Source organism: Ranitomeya variabilis, chromosome 7 (genome assembly GCF_051348905.1).
Source record: "Ranitomeya variabilis isolate aRanVar5 chromosome 7, aRanVar5.hap1, whole genome shotgun sequence".
Lineage (NCBI taxonomy): Eukaryota > Metazoa > Chordata > Amphibia > Anura > Dendrobatidae > Ranitomeya > Ranitomeya variabilis.
The window spans coordinates 67,201,192-67,215,128 of NC_135238.1; the positions used below are offsets into that span (position 1 = coordinate 67,201,192).

Sequence of the window (13,937 nt, forward strand, 5' to 3'; positions counted from 1 at the left end):
GGTATCCGTTTGAGGAAGAGGCGTCCTCATCTTGGGATAAAGCCCCAAAGATTGATGTGGCAGTCTCAAAAGTTGCCAGGAAATCCTCCCTGCCATTCGAGGACCTAGGTTCTCTAAAAGAGCCTCTGGACAGGAAGGTGGAAAGTTCCCTAAAGACGGCATGGAAAGCCTCGGCAGGTGCAAAGGCCAGCTATCACGGCCACTTGTGTAGCCAGATCCTTAAAAGTCTGGGTAGACAACCTGGAGGAACAGGTAGAGCAAAAAGTTCCCAGGGAAGCTATTCTAGAATCAATACCAACCATGAGAGCAGCGGCTGTGTTTCTAGCTGAAGCATCAGCGGACTCGGCTAGGCTGGCAGCAAAATCAGCAGCGTTAGCCAACACAGGACGCTGTGCCATATGGCTTAAATGCTGGCCAGGACATACTCAGGCGAAGATGAAGCTCTGCTCTTTGCCTTGTGAGGGGAACTTCCTTTTCGGACCAGCATTAGACGAGGTATTGGAGAAAGCCGGGGATAAAAAGAAGAACTTTCCAAAACAGCCATTTCAGCCCTTTCGTCGCTCCTTTCGGAGAGGTCAAAAATTCCAGAGGCAGCAGTACAGAGACCGAGACAGGAGCAACCTGGACAAGCGACCCAGGGGAGGAAAGGGCTTCTATTTTGGCAAGTCCTCCAGAGACACCAACAAACCCTTCCAGTGACGGTCCTTCTCAGGTGGGAGGGAGGCTCTCTCACTTCCTTCCAGCCTGGGAGAGGATCTCATCCAGCATATGGATCCGGCAGATCGTAGGATCAGGCCTAAAACTAAAATTCCACCACTTGCCTCCAAGAAGATATATGCAGACTCCGGTACAGTCCTCCCAGGAAAAACAAGACAGTCTGGAGGGGGAAGTAACATCACTCCTAGACAAGCACGTCTTGGAAGATGTTCCTATAGAGGAAAGGAGGGAAGGATTTTATTCCCCTCTTTTTCTCATAAAAAAACCAGACAACTCTTGGAGGACAATAATAAATTTAAAAGGCCTCAACAAATTTCTTGTAATACCATCGTTCAAGATGGAGACCATAAAATCAGCAGTGAAACTTCTCTATCCCCAGTGTTACATGTCCGTCCTCGACCTCAAGGACGCTTATTATCACGTCCCGATCAGACAACAAGATCGTCGGTTTCTCAGAGTGGCTGTCCAGATGGGGTCCCAGTTGCGTCACTTTCAATACAGGGCTCTGCCCTTTGGGATAGCAACAGCCCCACAGGTATTCACAAAGCTGATAGCCGAGGTCACGGCACATCTCAGGGAAAAAGACACTCTGATAATACCCTACTTGGACGACTTCCTGATAGTGGGGAAGAACTTTTCTCACTGTCAGGAGCAGGTCAGGATAGTGATGGACACTCTTCAGACACTGGGATGGCAACTAAATCTCAAGAAGTCCAAGCTAGAGCCAGCAATGGTCCAGAATTTCCTGGGGATAACGGTAGACTCCGTGGCACAGGAGTGTCGCCTCCCAGAAGAAAAAGAGGAAAAGATCAAACAGACGATTATGGCCACTTTAAAAAAACAGAAATGACTTTAAGAAGAGCCATGTCGGTGTTAGGGTCCCTAACCTCCTGCATACCGGCAGTAAAATGGCCCCAGTTCCATACAAGAGAACTGCAATGGTGTGTGCTGCAGAACGACCTGGAACTTCAGGGGCAGCTAGAGCAGAAGCTCACTCTCCCACTCTCTGTGCTCCAATCTCTCAGATGGTGGTTACAGATAGAGTCATCTCCTGGGCTCAAGAGGAGAAAGATCTATCCTCAAATGAGTGGGAGCTCCTAGCAATACAAAAGGCGCTAGAGAGGTTACTTCCTCACTTGGCAGGGCATCATGTGAGAGTCCTATCGGACAACCGAACAGCGGTCGCATACGTGAACCACCAGGGAGGCACCCGCTCTCGGACTCTGATGCACGTAACCACAAGACTCATGTTTCTAGCCGAAAGGCACTTCCTGTCATTATCGGCCCTGCATATCCGAGGTGTGGACAACATAAAGGCAGACTTTTTAAGCAGGAACCACTTGAGGCAAGGAGAATGGTCCCTAAAAAAGTCAGTTTTTCAACGAATAGTGCACATGTGGGGAAAACCCAGGGTAGACCTCTTTGCCTCAAAAGCCAACAGAAAAGTTCAAAGATTCTGATCCCTGAACCCAGCAGACAGGCCGTTGGCAGTAGACGCCTTCAGCATAGAATGGACGTCGGGACTCCTGTATGCCTTCCCACCGATATGTCTAATCCCAGCAGTTCTGAGGAAGATCAGGGAAGACAAGGCCAGAGTGATTGTGATAGCGCCCTTCTGGCCGAAAAGGCCATGGTTTTACTGGCTGAGAGTGATGTCAGTGACGGACCCGTGGGTTCTCCCGGAAGACCAGGACCTTCTAACGCAGGGTCCCTTCAACCACCCGCAGAACTCCGGGCTTCATTTGACAGCCTGGCATTTGAGCGGTCGTTACTAGAGAAAGAAGGGTTCTCAGCTGGGTTAATATCCACCTTGCTCAGCAGCAGAAAACCAGTAACGACCAAGATCTATGGGAGGATATGGAAGAAATTCCTGTCCAGCTCAGGGCCAATACGGGAAGGGGAGGTCCTGATAGTGGCAATACTGGAGTTCCTGCAAAAGGGCTTAGATCTGGGGTTAGCTGTTAGTACCCTCAAAGTACACATTTCAGCCTTAGCAGCCCTATTCAACTGTGACCTGGCAAGTAATAGGTGGGTGGTGAGGTTTATCCGAGCCTGTAGTAGAGCTGACTCTGTTCTATCTCCTACTCCTCCACCATGGGATCTAAATCTAGTGTTAACAGCCCTGACGGAAAGCCCCTTTGAGCCTTTAAATACAGCATCTGATAAAATACTAACATTAAAACCAGCTTTGTTAGTGGCACTTACATCGGCCCGTAGGGTGGGGGATTTACACGCGTTGTCAGCTGACCCCCCTTACACACAAATTATGGACGATAGGGTCGTATTAAAATTAGATCCGGCATATCTCCCCAAAGTGGTATCGAGATTCCATAGACCTCAGGATATAACCCTACCCTCTTTCTGTCCCAATCCCAGTAACAAAAAAGAGGAGATACTCCATTGCCTAGACGTTAGGAGATGTATCCTACCGTATCTAGAGGTGACAAAATCCTGGAGGAAGCAGAGGGCTTTATTTGTTGCGTTCCAGGGGTCAAGGAAGGGCCTTAAAGCTTCAAAACAGACTATAGCTAGATGGGTGAGAGAGGCCATTATTCTAGCATATAGTAGTGCAGGCAGGGTTGTTCCACAGGGTCTGAAAGCCCACTCCACGAGGGCCATGGCGACATCGTGGGCGGGGAGAGCAGATGCTACCATCGACCAAATCTGTAAGGCGGCCACTTGGTCCTCTCCGTCTACATTCTTTAAACATTATAGGCTAGACCTATCTGCTACCTCTGATCTCACATTTGGGAGAAGAGTGTTATAAGCAGCGATCCCTCCCTAAAGAGAATACATATCTCTGTAACTCTCTCGTGGTGCCGTCATGTATGATGGAAAAACACGGGTATTACATACCTGGTAATGTGTTTTTTCATGAGACATGACGGCACCCTTATATTCCCACCCTTTTGATCACGTCATTAGTTGGGTGTATTATTAGCATTATTTGTATTATACTCTCCCTGGGGTATCGGTGAATAGAACCGTATAGGATGTATTATTTATGTGTACACTAACCAGCGGAGTTCCTCTCGTACTCTGTAAAACAACTGATGTGGAGAGAGGAGCCGCCCCTTTTATCTTGAAGGTTTCCTGTCCTTGATGGGCGGATCCCCTCTCTCGTGGTGCCGTCATGTCTCATGAAAAAAACACATTACCAGGTATGTAATACCCGTGTTTTCTCTTTATAGGTATATTTTTAAGTAAAATGAAAATTGTTCTTTTATTGTATAAACTTCTGACAACATGTCTCAGAAGTTCCAGGCAATAAATTTTGTATTTTTTTTCTGAAAAGAAGAAATGGTCAAAATTAAAAAACCCCAGTGCTTTCAGACCTCAAATAATGCAAAGAAAACAAGTTCATAATCATTTAGAAACAACAATCTAATGTTTTAACTCAGGAAGAGTTCAGAAATCAATATTTGGTGGAATAACCATGATTTTTAATCACAGCTTTCATGCATCTTGGCATGCTTTCCACCAGTCTGTCACACTGCTTCTGGCACAAAAATGTAAGCTGTTCTTCTTTGTTTGATGGCTTGTGACTATTCATCATCCTCTTGATTGCATTCCAGAGGTTTCCAACGGGGTCCAGGTCTGGAGATTGGGCTGCCCATGACGGGGTTTTGATGTGGTGGTCTCTTTTTAATTTTTTGCCAGAGCTGTATATAACAATTAAAATTTGGAAAGGGTGGGAATGAATAGCCAAATGAAAAGCGGACGTAATAAACAGAGACAACAATAAATATGCTAAAATATAAATAAATATGCATAGAGCAGATGGAGATGCAAATACAACGATAAGGCAAATGAAAGTACCGACCAAAAAATGTACCGTAGTACAAAATATTAGCATGAAGTGCATAAGTGTATACCACCAGTGATAATTTGATTCAAATGCCTGGATGGAAAATTGCAAGCAAATGGTATGGCAAGTATCTAATTACATATTGTATATACAACACAGGTAAGTAGACATCAGATAAAAGTGCATGTGCAGAAATCAGGTAGTAAGGTAACGGTGCTTATATATGTGGATAGTTTAGTTTATTTTGAACCAAGTGATATAAGGAGACGCATATAAACCAATGTATAAATATACTGGGGAAATTATTACATTACTCGAGTGTCGATATGAATGTAGATGTCCCTGGGGTGGACGTATCCAGGAAAAGATTTCACAAAGCAATTTAACATTTACATTTTGTTTTCTTAGTCCTATTCCTTTTGATACTATACCTGCTGCCTGGTACAGGTAGTTTCCTTCAGCCGGGGCGGCATATGGTGGGGCGGCATATGGTGGAGCTGCCATGTTGAATTGGGGTTCTGGTGCTGTAGCTGCGTACAGTGAAAACATAATTGTGCATATTAATATCTATACTCATTTGTATTCATTATTAAGAACATAGAAATGGACACATTCAACAGATTCTGCATGTTCCAAAACAATTTGGGATTTTTTTTTTTTGGTGGCCATCACCTCTCTTTCCACCTTACCACTACTCTGTGGGTGGTAGGAGTATGGAGGGCCTGATTTCCTCTTGTGTATTACTTTGGTTTATCCTTTTTCCTGATGCTTGTACAGCTCGGCCCCTCATCTATTGGGCAGTGTATTGTCCTCCCTCATCCCCAGTGCAGGTGCTATAATAGGCAGTACATATATTTCATTTTATGTGCAGTACATTTTTCGTCACAACCCTAATATATCTGTATTACATTGACGTTCCTTTTAATTACTTACCACTTTCTTTTTACTGTTTGCAAAAATCCTCTTGCTGCTACCTGGAAACTATCAATAAGCAGGTTCGTTGCTGTTTGAATTGATCAATGGTGTGCATCTTTAAAGAAAATCTGTCACCAGCTTTTTGCTATGTAATCTGATAGCAGCATAATGATAGGGGAGAGACACTGATTGCAGTGATGTGTCACTTACTAGGCTGTTTCAATAGGATCAGTGTTTTATCAGCAGGAGATTATCACTACAGGACCAGTGGCCTCATGCCTCCTAGTCCAACCCCACCACCAGCACTGATTAGCAGCCCTTTGTCATTATACAATGTGCTCAGAAAGCTGCTAATCAGTTGTGTGGCCCGGAGATACAAGGCATAATGTACTGAGCTCTTCTAGATCTACAGCAGAGAAAATGGTGAATCTAATTTCCAGAAAACAACGGTGGTGCCAATATAGTCAGTACACCCATAGATGTATTTTCTGAGTGTGATTTGCAAAATGGGTAAATATTTGGCGTTTTCTGCCATTTTGGCACTTTAGGGGCTCTGCAAATAGTGCCCGCAAACAGCACCAGGGAAAAGAAAATGGCTTTTGACTATTGTCTTCCTCCCATAAATGCACAATGATATACAGAGGTGTAGTCCATGCACATTGTTAGCTGCCATGATAATCAGCGGTGTAATATAATCAGTAGTATGTGACCATTTATAGGGCATTGCTGTACTTGGGAGAATTAGTGTACTAAATTACAGTACATGGCGCTTTTCTCTTATTAGCCATGGTAAAAATTAACAATTTTGCGCAAAATCTACTTATTATTGCAACAAATGTAATATTTCATTTTCAGACAGCCCAATGGTAAAGAAATGGATGAAACACCTGTTGGATAAAAATGTCCTCCGGAAAAATGCTTGAATTTGCCATTCACTTCCATTATCCTAGCTACTCTAGTTGAGCACGTCTGAGCGACCGATGTGCACGTCTGAGCGACCGATGTGCACGTCTGAGCGACCGATGTGCTGGATTCGAGTACCGAGCACTCGAGTATTTCACTGCTCGATCAACACTAGTAGTTTGCAAAAATTGCGTCAACTTTGGGGTTTTCCTGAGGTTCTTGCACCCCAGTGGGTCTACAAATGGCACCTGCAAACTATTCCAGCCAAATAGCATTTCTTCCCTGCACAAACAATAGTTTTCAACCACATTGCTTTGCAAATTGTGTGGACCATTTTCTCCTATTAACACTTGTAAAAATGAAAAATTTAGGACTACAGCAACATGTAAGTGGGAAAAAAATATTTTCATTACGCATCCCAATGGTACAACATTTTATACAGTACTTGTAGGTTCAAAATGTTCGCCAAATACCTAAATGAATTCCATGAGATTTTCAAAACGAGGCCATTTGAGAGGAGCTCTGTGAATGTGATACATTGTACTCCAAAAGTCAAATAGAGTTCCTTCCCTTCGACCCTGTGTGCTAAAACAGTAGTTTCTGGCCACAAGAGGGGTATTGGCGTACTCCAGATAAATTGCTTCATGTATTGTGTTTCTCCCGTTACCCAATGTGAAAATTAAATGTTTGGTGCTAAAGCAACACTGTAGCCAAAAAACATGGGCCCTGGTTCATCAAAGTGTTTATGGCAGAAATTTGCTGTTTCAGCGCCTTGGGGCTTCTGCAAATGCGAAATGGCGTCGTCAATGTATTCCTGCAAAAACGTGCGATCAGAAAGCAAATAGCGCTCCTTCCCTTCTGAGCCCTCCCATGCGCCTTAACAGTAGTTTGCAACCACATAAGAGGTATTATCGAGCTCATGAGAAATTGTGTGGCAAATTGTCAGATCCTTTTTCTCCTATGTACCGCTTTTGAAACTGACAATTTGGGGCTAAATCAACATTTTAGTGGAAAAAAAAAATCAAATTTTTCATTTTTATGGATTCTAAAATGAGGTCACTTTCGAAGGGTTCCTGCTGTTTTGACTGTTCTGACACCTCAAGGGCCCTTCAAATGCAGCCTGGTGTCCACAGTCAATATTTCAGCCAAATTTTTTCTCCAATAATAAATAAGCGCTCTTCTTCAAACTCTGCTGTGCCCAAACAGTTTAAGACCACATATGGTGTTTGGAAAAAGTTACAAATTGTGAGGTCCATTTTCTTTTTTCTACTAAAAAATAGTATTTTTCATTTTACCGGAAGGGGTAATAAACTACTTGAATGTGGTTTTGAATATTTGAGGGGTTCAGTTTTTAAAATGGGGTATTGTTTTGTTTTTCTGATATATAGCCCTGCAAAGTCACTTCAAAAGTGATGTGTGCTCTAAAAAAACCATAGGAATTGTAAATTTACTTGAAAAAAATTAAAAATTGTTTTTTCATTTTTTTTTTTTTACATTTTTATCCCTTCTAACATCCTAACAAAAGAAAAATACATTTGAAAAATGATGCTGATGTAATTTGACTCCTAGTAAATATTATTTAACTAGTTTATGTGCTGTGACTGTCTGTCTGAATTTAGAAAATTTCTAATTTTTTTTTAAGTCTTCTGTCAATTTCAGCAATATTTATATAAATAAATGCAAAACATATCGACCTAAATTTGACGCTAACATAAAGTACAACGTGTCCCAAAACTCAATCTCAGAAACACTAGGAGTTATCAAATAAAGTGACGCAAAATTGAACAAATTAGAAAAATGTCTCTCTAAGGGATTAATGCTTCAAGAAATAATGCTTCGTGCTCCTCGTCACGGTCAGAAGATAATCGGTGCCATTTGCGTAATCGGTCAGTGGTATTAATGTTATGGCTGAGCCATGTATAATCTTACTACATCATTGCGTTTTATACAAAAGGCATAACCAATTACTTATGTGACTTCTACAAATACCTGTTTGTGCCATTTGAGATGAGTAATCCATATTAATGGTTGTTGCTGGAAATTCGGGAGCTGAACTTAGCTTTTCTCCGTCAGACATGTTTCCAAGGTTACTGTGGACATAAGGTAATTATTAAAACAGAAGATATTTTTCTAAAGATTAACCACGTAAAAACCCATAAAACGGAAAGAATTTACAACATTTATCAGATGTCTGTCATAAAGGAGTATTGGAGTAACCTCAGGATCCCCTAATGATGGCCTCGCTCTTCAAATTGTCAATGCAACTCACTAGGCTTGAATATTTTGAAAATATGAGTTTCCACCAGTATTTGCCGAAGATCCGCTATCAGTAAAGATAAAGTATGTTCTTAAAGGGAATCTGTCACTTCTCACTTGGTCTTTGCCACCTAATCTGACAGCTGCATGATGTAGAGACAGAAACCCTGATTCCAGCGATGTGTCACTTAATGGGCTGCTTAGTATAGTTTTGATATTATCATAGTTTTATCAGCAGGAAATTATCACTAAAGGGCTAGTAAACATGCTGTCATGTAGTCCTCCAGATTCATTAGCTCTGCATAACCCCACCGCATCACTGATTGGCAGCTTTCCGCCTATGCACAGTAAATACAGAAAGTTGCCAATCAGTGGTGTGGGTAAGCTTTATCATAATGACAGCAAGCAGACAAGTAAGTGGCCCATCAGTGGAATTAGAGTCTCTGCCCCTACATCATGCTGCTCTCAGATGGGATAGCAAAAATTTGATGACAGATTTTATTTAAAGCCCCATTCACTTATTTGTGATATCAGGGTTTTTTAACCTATGAAACATTATAGTCCATAACCCTTTTCGAACTTTCTTATTTATGTTTCGGGCTTATGATGACAAATAAAAAAATTAGTTTTGTCAGAATTTTGCAGCTCAAATTCATCCACTTGTGAATCCATTGTTATCCATTTTTCACTTCTCCTAGATGCTAGGAGACACTTGGGAAACCTTCATATTTTTTTCATATGCAACAAAAACAGATGACACTAGGATGGTAAAAATGGACATGGACTAAAAACGGGTGATAATTAGATTCAGCATGCTAAAAATTGTAACTTTTTTTTTTTCGAAAAAGATTTTGACCTTACCTGGAGCGGTCACAAAATCATAGCAAATTGTGTATAATTTTGCCATGTGGTCCATTAATGTGGCACAACGCAACTCGTAGACTTAAAAAGTAGCCAACACTAAAGATAAATTGCCTACAGACTTTTCAATATATTTTTAAAAATGTGTATTTGGACAATATTGGATTTCTGTACTGCTTCCCATGCGGACTTAGATTTGAGAGGACAACAGGATCGTGACACTGTATGCACCACCCGAGAAGGGAATTGGGGTTGGGCTGGTATGCTTATCTACACGTGAAGCACTTGTCTTTATGACACATTGCTTATCGACCTGTTTCTTCAGATAAGTACAAAAATACCTCCAATAATTCATCTCAACCTGAGTAAAGGTCCTTTTACACGGTGTAATACGTCCTCTATAGTGATGAGCGAATAGCATTGTTGCTCTGGTTTCCCCGAGCACGCTCGGGTGATCTCCGAGTACTTGTTAGTGCTGGGAGATTTAGTTTTTGTTGCCTAAGCTGTATGGTTTACAGCTGCTGGACAGCCTGAATACATGTGAGGATTCCCTAACAAACAGGCATTCCTCCTGTGTATTCAGGCTGTCCAGCAGCAGTAAATCATGCAGCTGAGGCAACAAAAACTAAATCTCCGAGCACTAACAAATACTCGGAGACCACACGAGCATGCTCGGGGAGACCCAAGCAACAATGCTATTCGCTCATCACTAGTCCTCTACATTTGCCGGTCGGCGGTCATTTAATGGCCAATTTACAGAGGCGGACCCCGAGTCAGATACACACTGAATGATCAGTAATACATTGTTCAGTGTGCATAAGCCGCTACTGTTCTCGGCAGCACAGGACGATGTGCCGTTGAGGATGATGATCCTTTGTGCAAACCAAAAGATCATGTCACCAGAAGAACGAAGGTTTCGCTCGTTCATCAGGTCATGAACTGCAGCCTATTTAGACTGCATGATTAATGTTCCTAAGAATGCGGATTTACCATAACTTATAATAAATGCATTCTTTCGTATTGTTCTCAAGGGATCAGGTAAGGCAGAGAGAAGTGCACTCTTCGCCTTTCCCACCAAACCCTTTAATTTATCTAGACTTGTAATGTTCCGTGTGATCTATCTGAAAATGTACAATCTTGTCGCGGCAAAAGAGAAGAAATACTAAAATAAATGTAGTTTCCTCAGGTATTCCTTTTTAAACGTCTTGTGTCGTGTCCTGGTCTTGTGAATAGTTACAGTGGTGCCCAACTGCTATTTATGAGTACTGATCAACATGAAAAGCAAAAAAAAAAATGTGAGGGCTTACTGTTTGCACTCTGAGCTGACATTTTATTGATACCATTTTGGTGCAGATACATTACTGCATCTTATTACAATGTTGCGGTGACCAAAAAAACGTAATTCTGGTGCTTTGAATTTTTTTCTCATTTTATGCCGTTTACCGATCAGGTTATTTTTTTTTATATTGATAGATCGGACGATTCGGAACTCGGCGATTCCAAATATGTGTGTGTTTGATTTTTTTTTATTGTTTTATTTTAAATGGGGCAAAAGGAGGGTGATTTGAACTTTTATATTTTTTAAATATTTTTCTAAACTTTTTTTTACTTTTTGCATGCTTCAATAGTCTCCATGGGAAACTAGAAGCTGCAGTTGTCTGATCGGCTCTGCTACTTACAGGCGATGCGATGATCAAATTGCCTGTATGTAGCAGAAATGCTCACTTGCTATGAGCACTGACCACCAGGGGGCACTCATAGCAATCTGGCTATGACAGCCATAGAGGTCTGCTGGAGACCTCTGGTTGTCATGCCAAACCATCAGTGTGATGGGGTCACCGATGGGCGGGATTTCCAGTGCACTTACCAGATGCTCGAGCTAAATGCCGCCGTCCGAGATTGACAGCTTAACCAGTTAACAGCTGTGGGTGGATTGTGATTCCACCCACCGCTGTTAGAGGCACATGTCAGCTGTTCAAAACAACTGACATGTGCCGGGAAAGATGTGGGTTCAGCGCCGGAGCCCACATTAAAGGGAGGGATTCCGACTTGGATGTACTATTACTCCCAACATCAGAAAGGGGTTAAAGAAGCACTGCCATCAAAGTTTTGAATCCTATTAATATATTGCCATCATCATATTATGTACCACTATGTACTTACAATTGCTCTCTTTACTCTTTACTACTTTGCTTTGCTTTACTTTTGCTCTATGTAGAAACGGGAAGTCTCTGTCCATTCATTTATCATTCCCCTCTTCAACTCCTGATCCAGCTGCTCCTCCTCCCCCCTGCCAGGGAATTGTGTGTTGATTTTGACTCATCCAGATAAAATTGACTTAGGGTACCGTCACACATTGAAATTTCCATCGCTACGACGTTACGATTCGTGACGTTCTAGCGATATCGTTACGATATCGCTGTGTCTGACACGCTACTGCGATCAGACACCCTGCTGAGAATCGTACGTCGTAGCAGATCGTTTGGAACTTTCTTTCGTCGCTTGATCACCCGCTGACATCGCTGGATCGTTGTGTGTGACAGCGATCCAGCGATGTCTTCGTTTGTAACCAGGGTAAACATCGGGTAACTAAGCGCAGGGCCGCGCTTAGTAACCCGATGTTTACCCTGGTTACAAGCGTAAACGTAAAAAAACAAACCGTACATACTCACCCGTCGGTGTCCTTCAGGTCCCTTGCCGTCTGCTTCCTGCTCTGAGTGCCGGCCGGAAAGTGAGAGCAGAGCGCAGCGGTGCTGCGATCTGCTCTCACTGTACGGCTGCACTCAGAGCAGGAAGCAGACGGCAAGGGACCTGAAGGACACCGACGGGTGAGTATGTACTGTTTGTTTTTTTACGTTTACGCTGGTAACCAGGGTAAACATCGGGTTACTAAGCGCGGCCCTGCGCTTAGTTACCCGATGTTTACCCTGGTTACCCGGGGACTCCGGCATCGCTCCAGCGCCGTGATTGCAACGTGTGACCGCAGTCTACGACGCTGGAGCGATGATTATACGACGCTGCGACGTCACGAATCGTGCCGTCGCAGCGATGAAAATTTCAATGTGTGACGGTACCCTTACTGTTTCTACATATAGTTTAGAAGGATTCAGTCACTCAGTATTTAATCACGTGATGTCATATACCTAATGGAAAAGAGAAAAATTAACTGGGTAGAAAGTCAAAATGAGCAATTGTAAGTACACAGTGATAAATAATATGATGACTGCAATATAATAAGACAATACAAATTTTCATGGGAGTGCTTCTTTCAGCAGCCAGCAACACACTGGGGAAAGACGAACATGCTCTTCAATAGCATTGACAAACAGACTGCTCTCCTCACTACAGAGTGTACAGAGTGATAACATGTGCTGTAGCACAGCAGAGCTGAGTGTGAATGACTGATAGCTTTCAAGCTCATTTCTAACAGTCAGTATGGCAGCGCTGGAAAAGTTGTCTCATTACAAACACTTGTAGTATCTCTTCTCGCATACAGTGCTATTGTTAGAATCTGTTTAGTTTGTGACTATCCGCCATTTTCTTCTTGTGTTCTGGCTGCTGGTCTTTTTCCTCTGGTGCTGGGTCGGTCTTGGGTCAGGTGTTTGCATCACTCTTTATTAACCAGCACCTGCCTCCCAGTCCTTGCTGGACAACAGTGTTAATTCGCTAGAGTTCTAGCTTGGTGCTTTGCTGTGTCTTCCACGTGTATAATTTGTGCAGTTCTGGGACTTCCGGTTCTGCTGGTCTAGTTTTTGTTTTTTATTTGGTTTCTGCAGCCTTCTCTGTGCCTTCTATTAGGAGGTGACCTATTTTTGTACCCAGCCTTATATCTTTCAGGGACCCCCTTCCCCCTATCTATAGGTCTTCGCTTGAGATTAACCTAGGATCGTCGGTGGGTCTATTCGCTAGAAATGGGTCGCCCACTCCATCATAGAGTATCAGCCTAGTCATAGTGCAGGGTCAGTTTTCCCCTCTACCCTAGTTCTGTGTTGCAGATCCGTAACAGCTATCAGCTCTGCCAATCATAAGCAGGCATCTACATACAAGTGCAAAAAGAACACACCCTCACTGTAGCATTGACAGACAGTTTGCTCGCCTTACTGCAGTGATGACATGTGCTAGAGCACAGCAGATCTGAGTAAGACAGACAGCTTTCATCTTTCCTCTCCAGGAGTCTCTGTGGGGAAGGGGTAATGCTACAAAAGTTGAGTTTCATTACAAACACTTCTAGTACTACTTCTTTCAAATTCAAACCAACTTTATTGGCAGGACCAAGTGCACATTAGCATTGCCAAAGCAAGTGTAGTGCTGTCAACTCTACACCCAGTACTACACCCCTATACTGACTGCTGGAGACAAAATTTGTTAATCACACCAAGGTCTACTATGCTCCAGAACATGTAATCAGTCACTCTGTAGTGAGGAGAGAGACTGTGTCACTATGTCTTACACAGAGCCTGTTCCAAGCTATAGGGTC

General features: G+C 42.7%; 1 protein-coding gene across 4 annotated transcripts in view; it reads right to left on the bottom strand.

The window, feature by feature from the left end:
- LOC143786049 (lipopolysaccharide-induced tumor necrosis factor-alpha factor homolog) overlaps positions 1-13,937 on the bottom strand; it is a 36,933-nt gene that overhangs the window by 15,213 nt on the left and 7,783 nt on the right. For all 4 annotated transcript variants that reach the window (XM_077275224.1, XM_077275226.1, XM_077275225.1 and 1 more), the window contains 2 exons: positions 8,333-8,433; positions 4,957-5,055 (listed from right to left, as the gene is read on the bottom strand). In XM_077275224.1, the coding sequence (XP_077131339.1) occupies positions 4,957-5,055; positions 8,333-8,420 (187 nt within the window). In that variant the 5' untranslated portion in view covers positions 8,421-8,433. The remainder of the gene's footprint in view (positions 1-4,956; positions 5,056-8,332; positions 8,434-13,937) is intronic.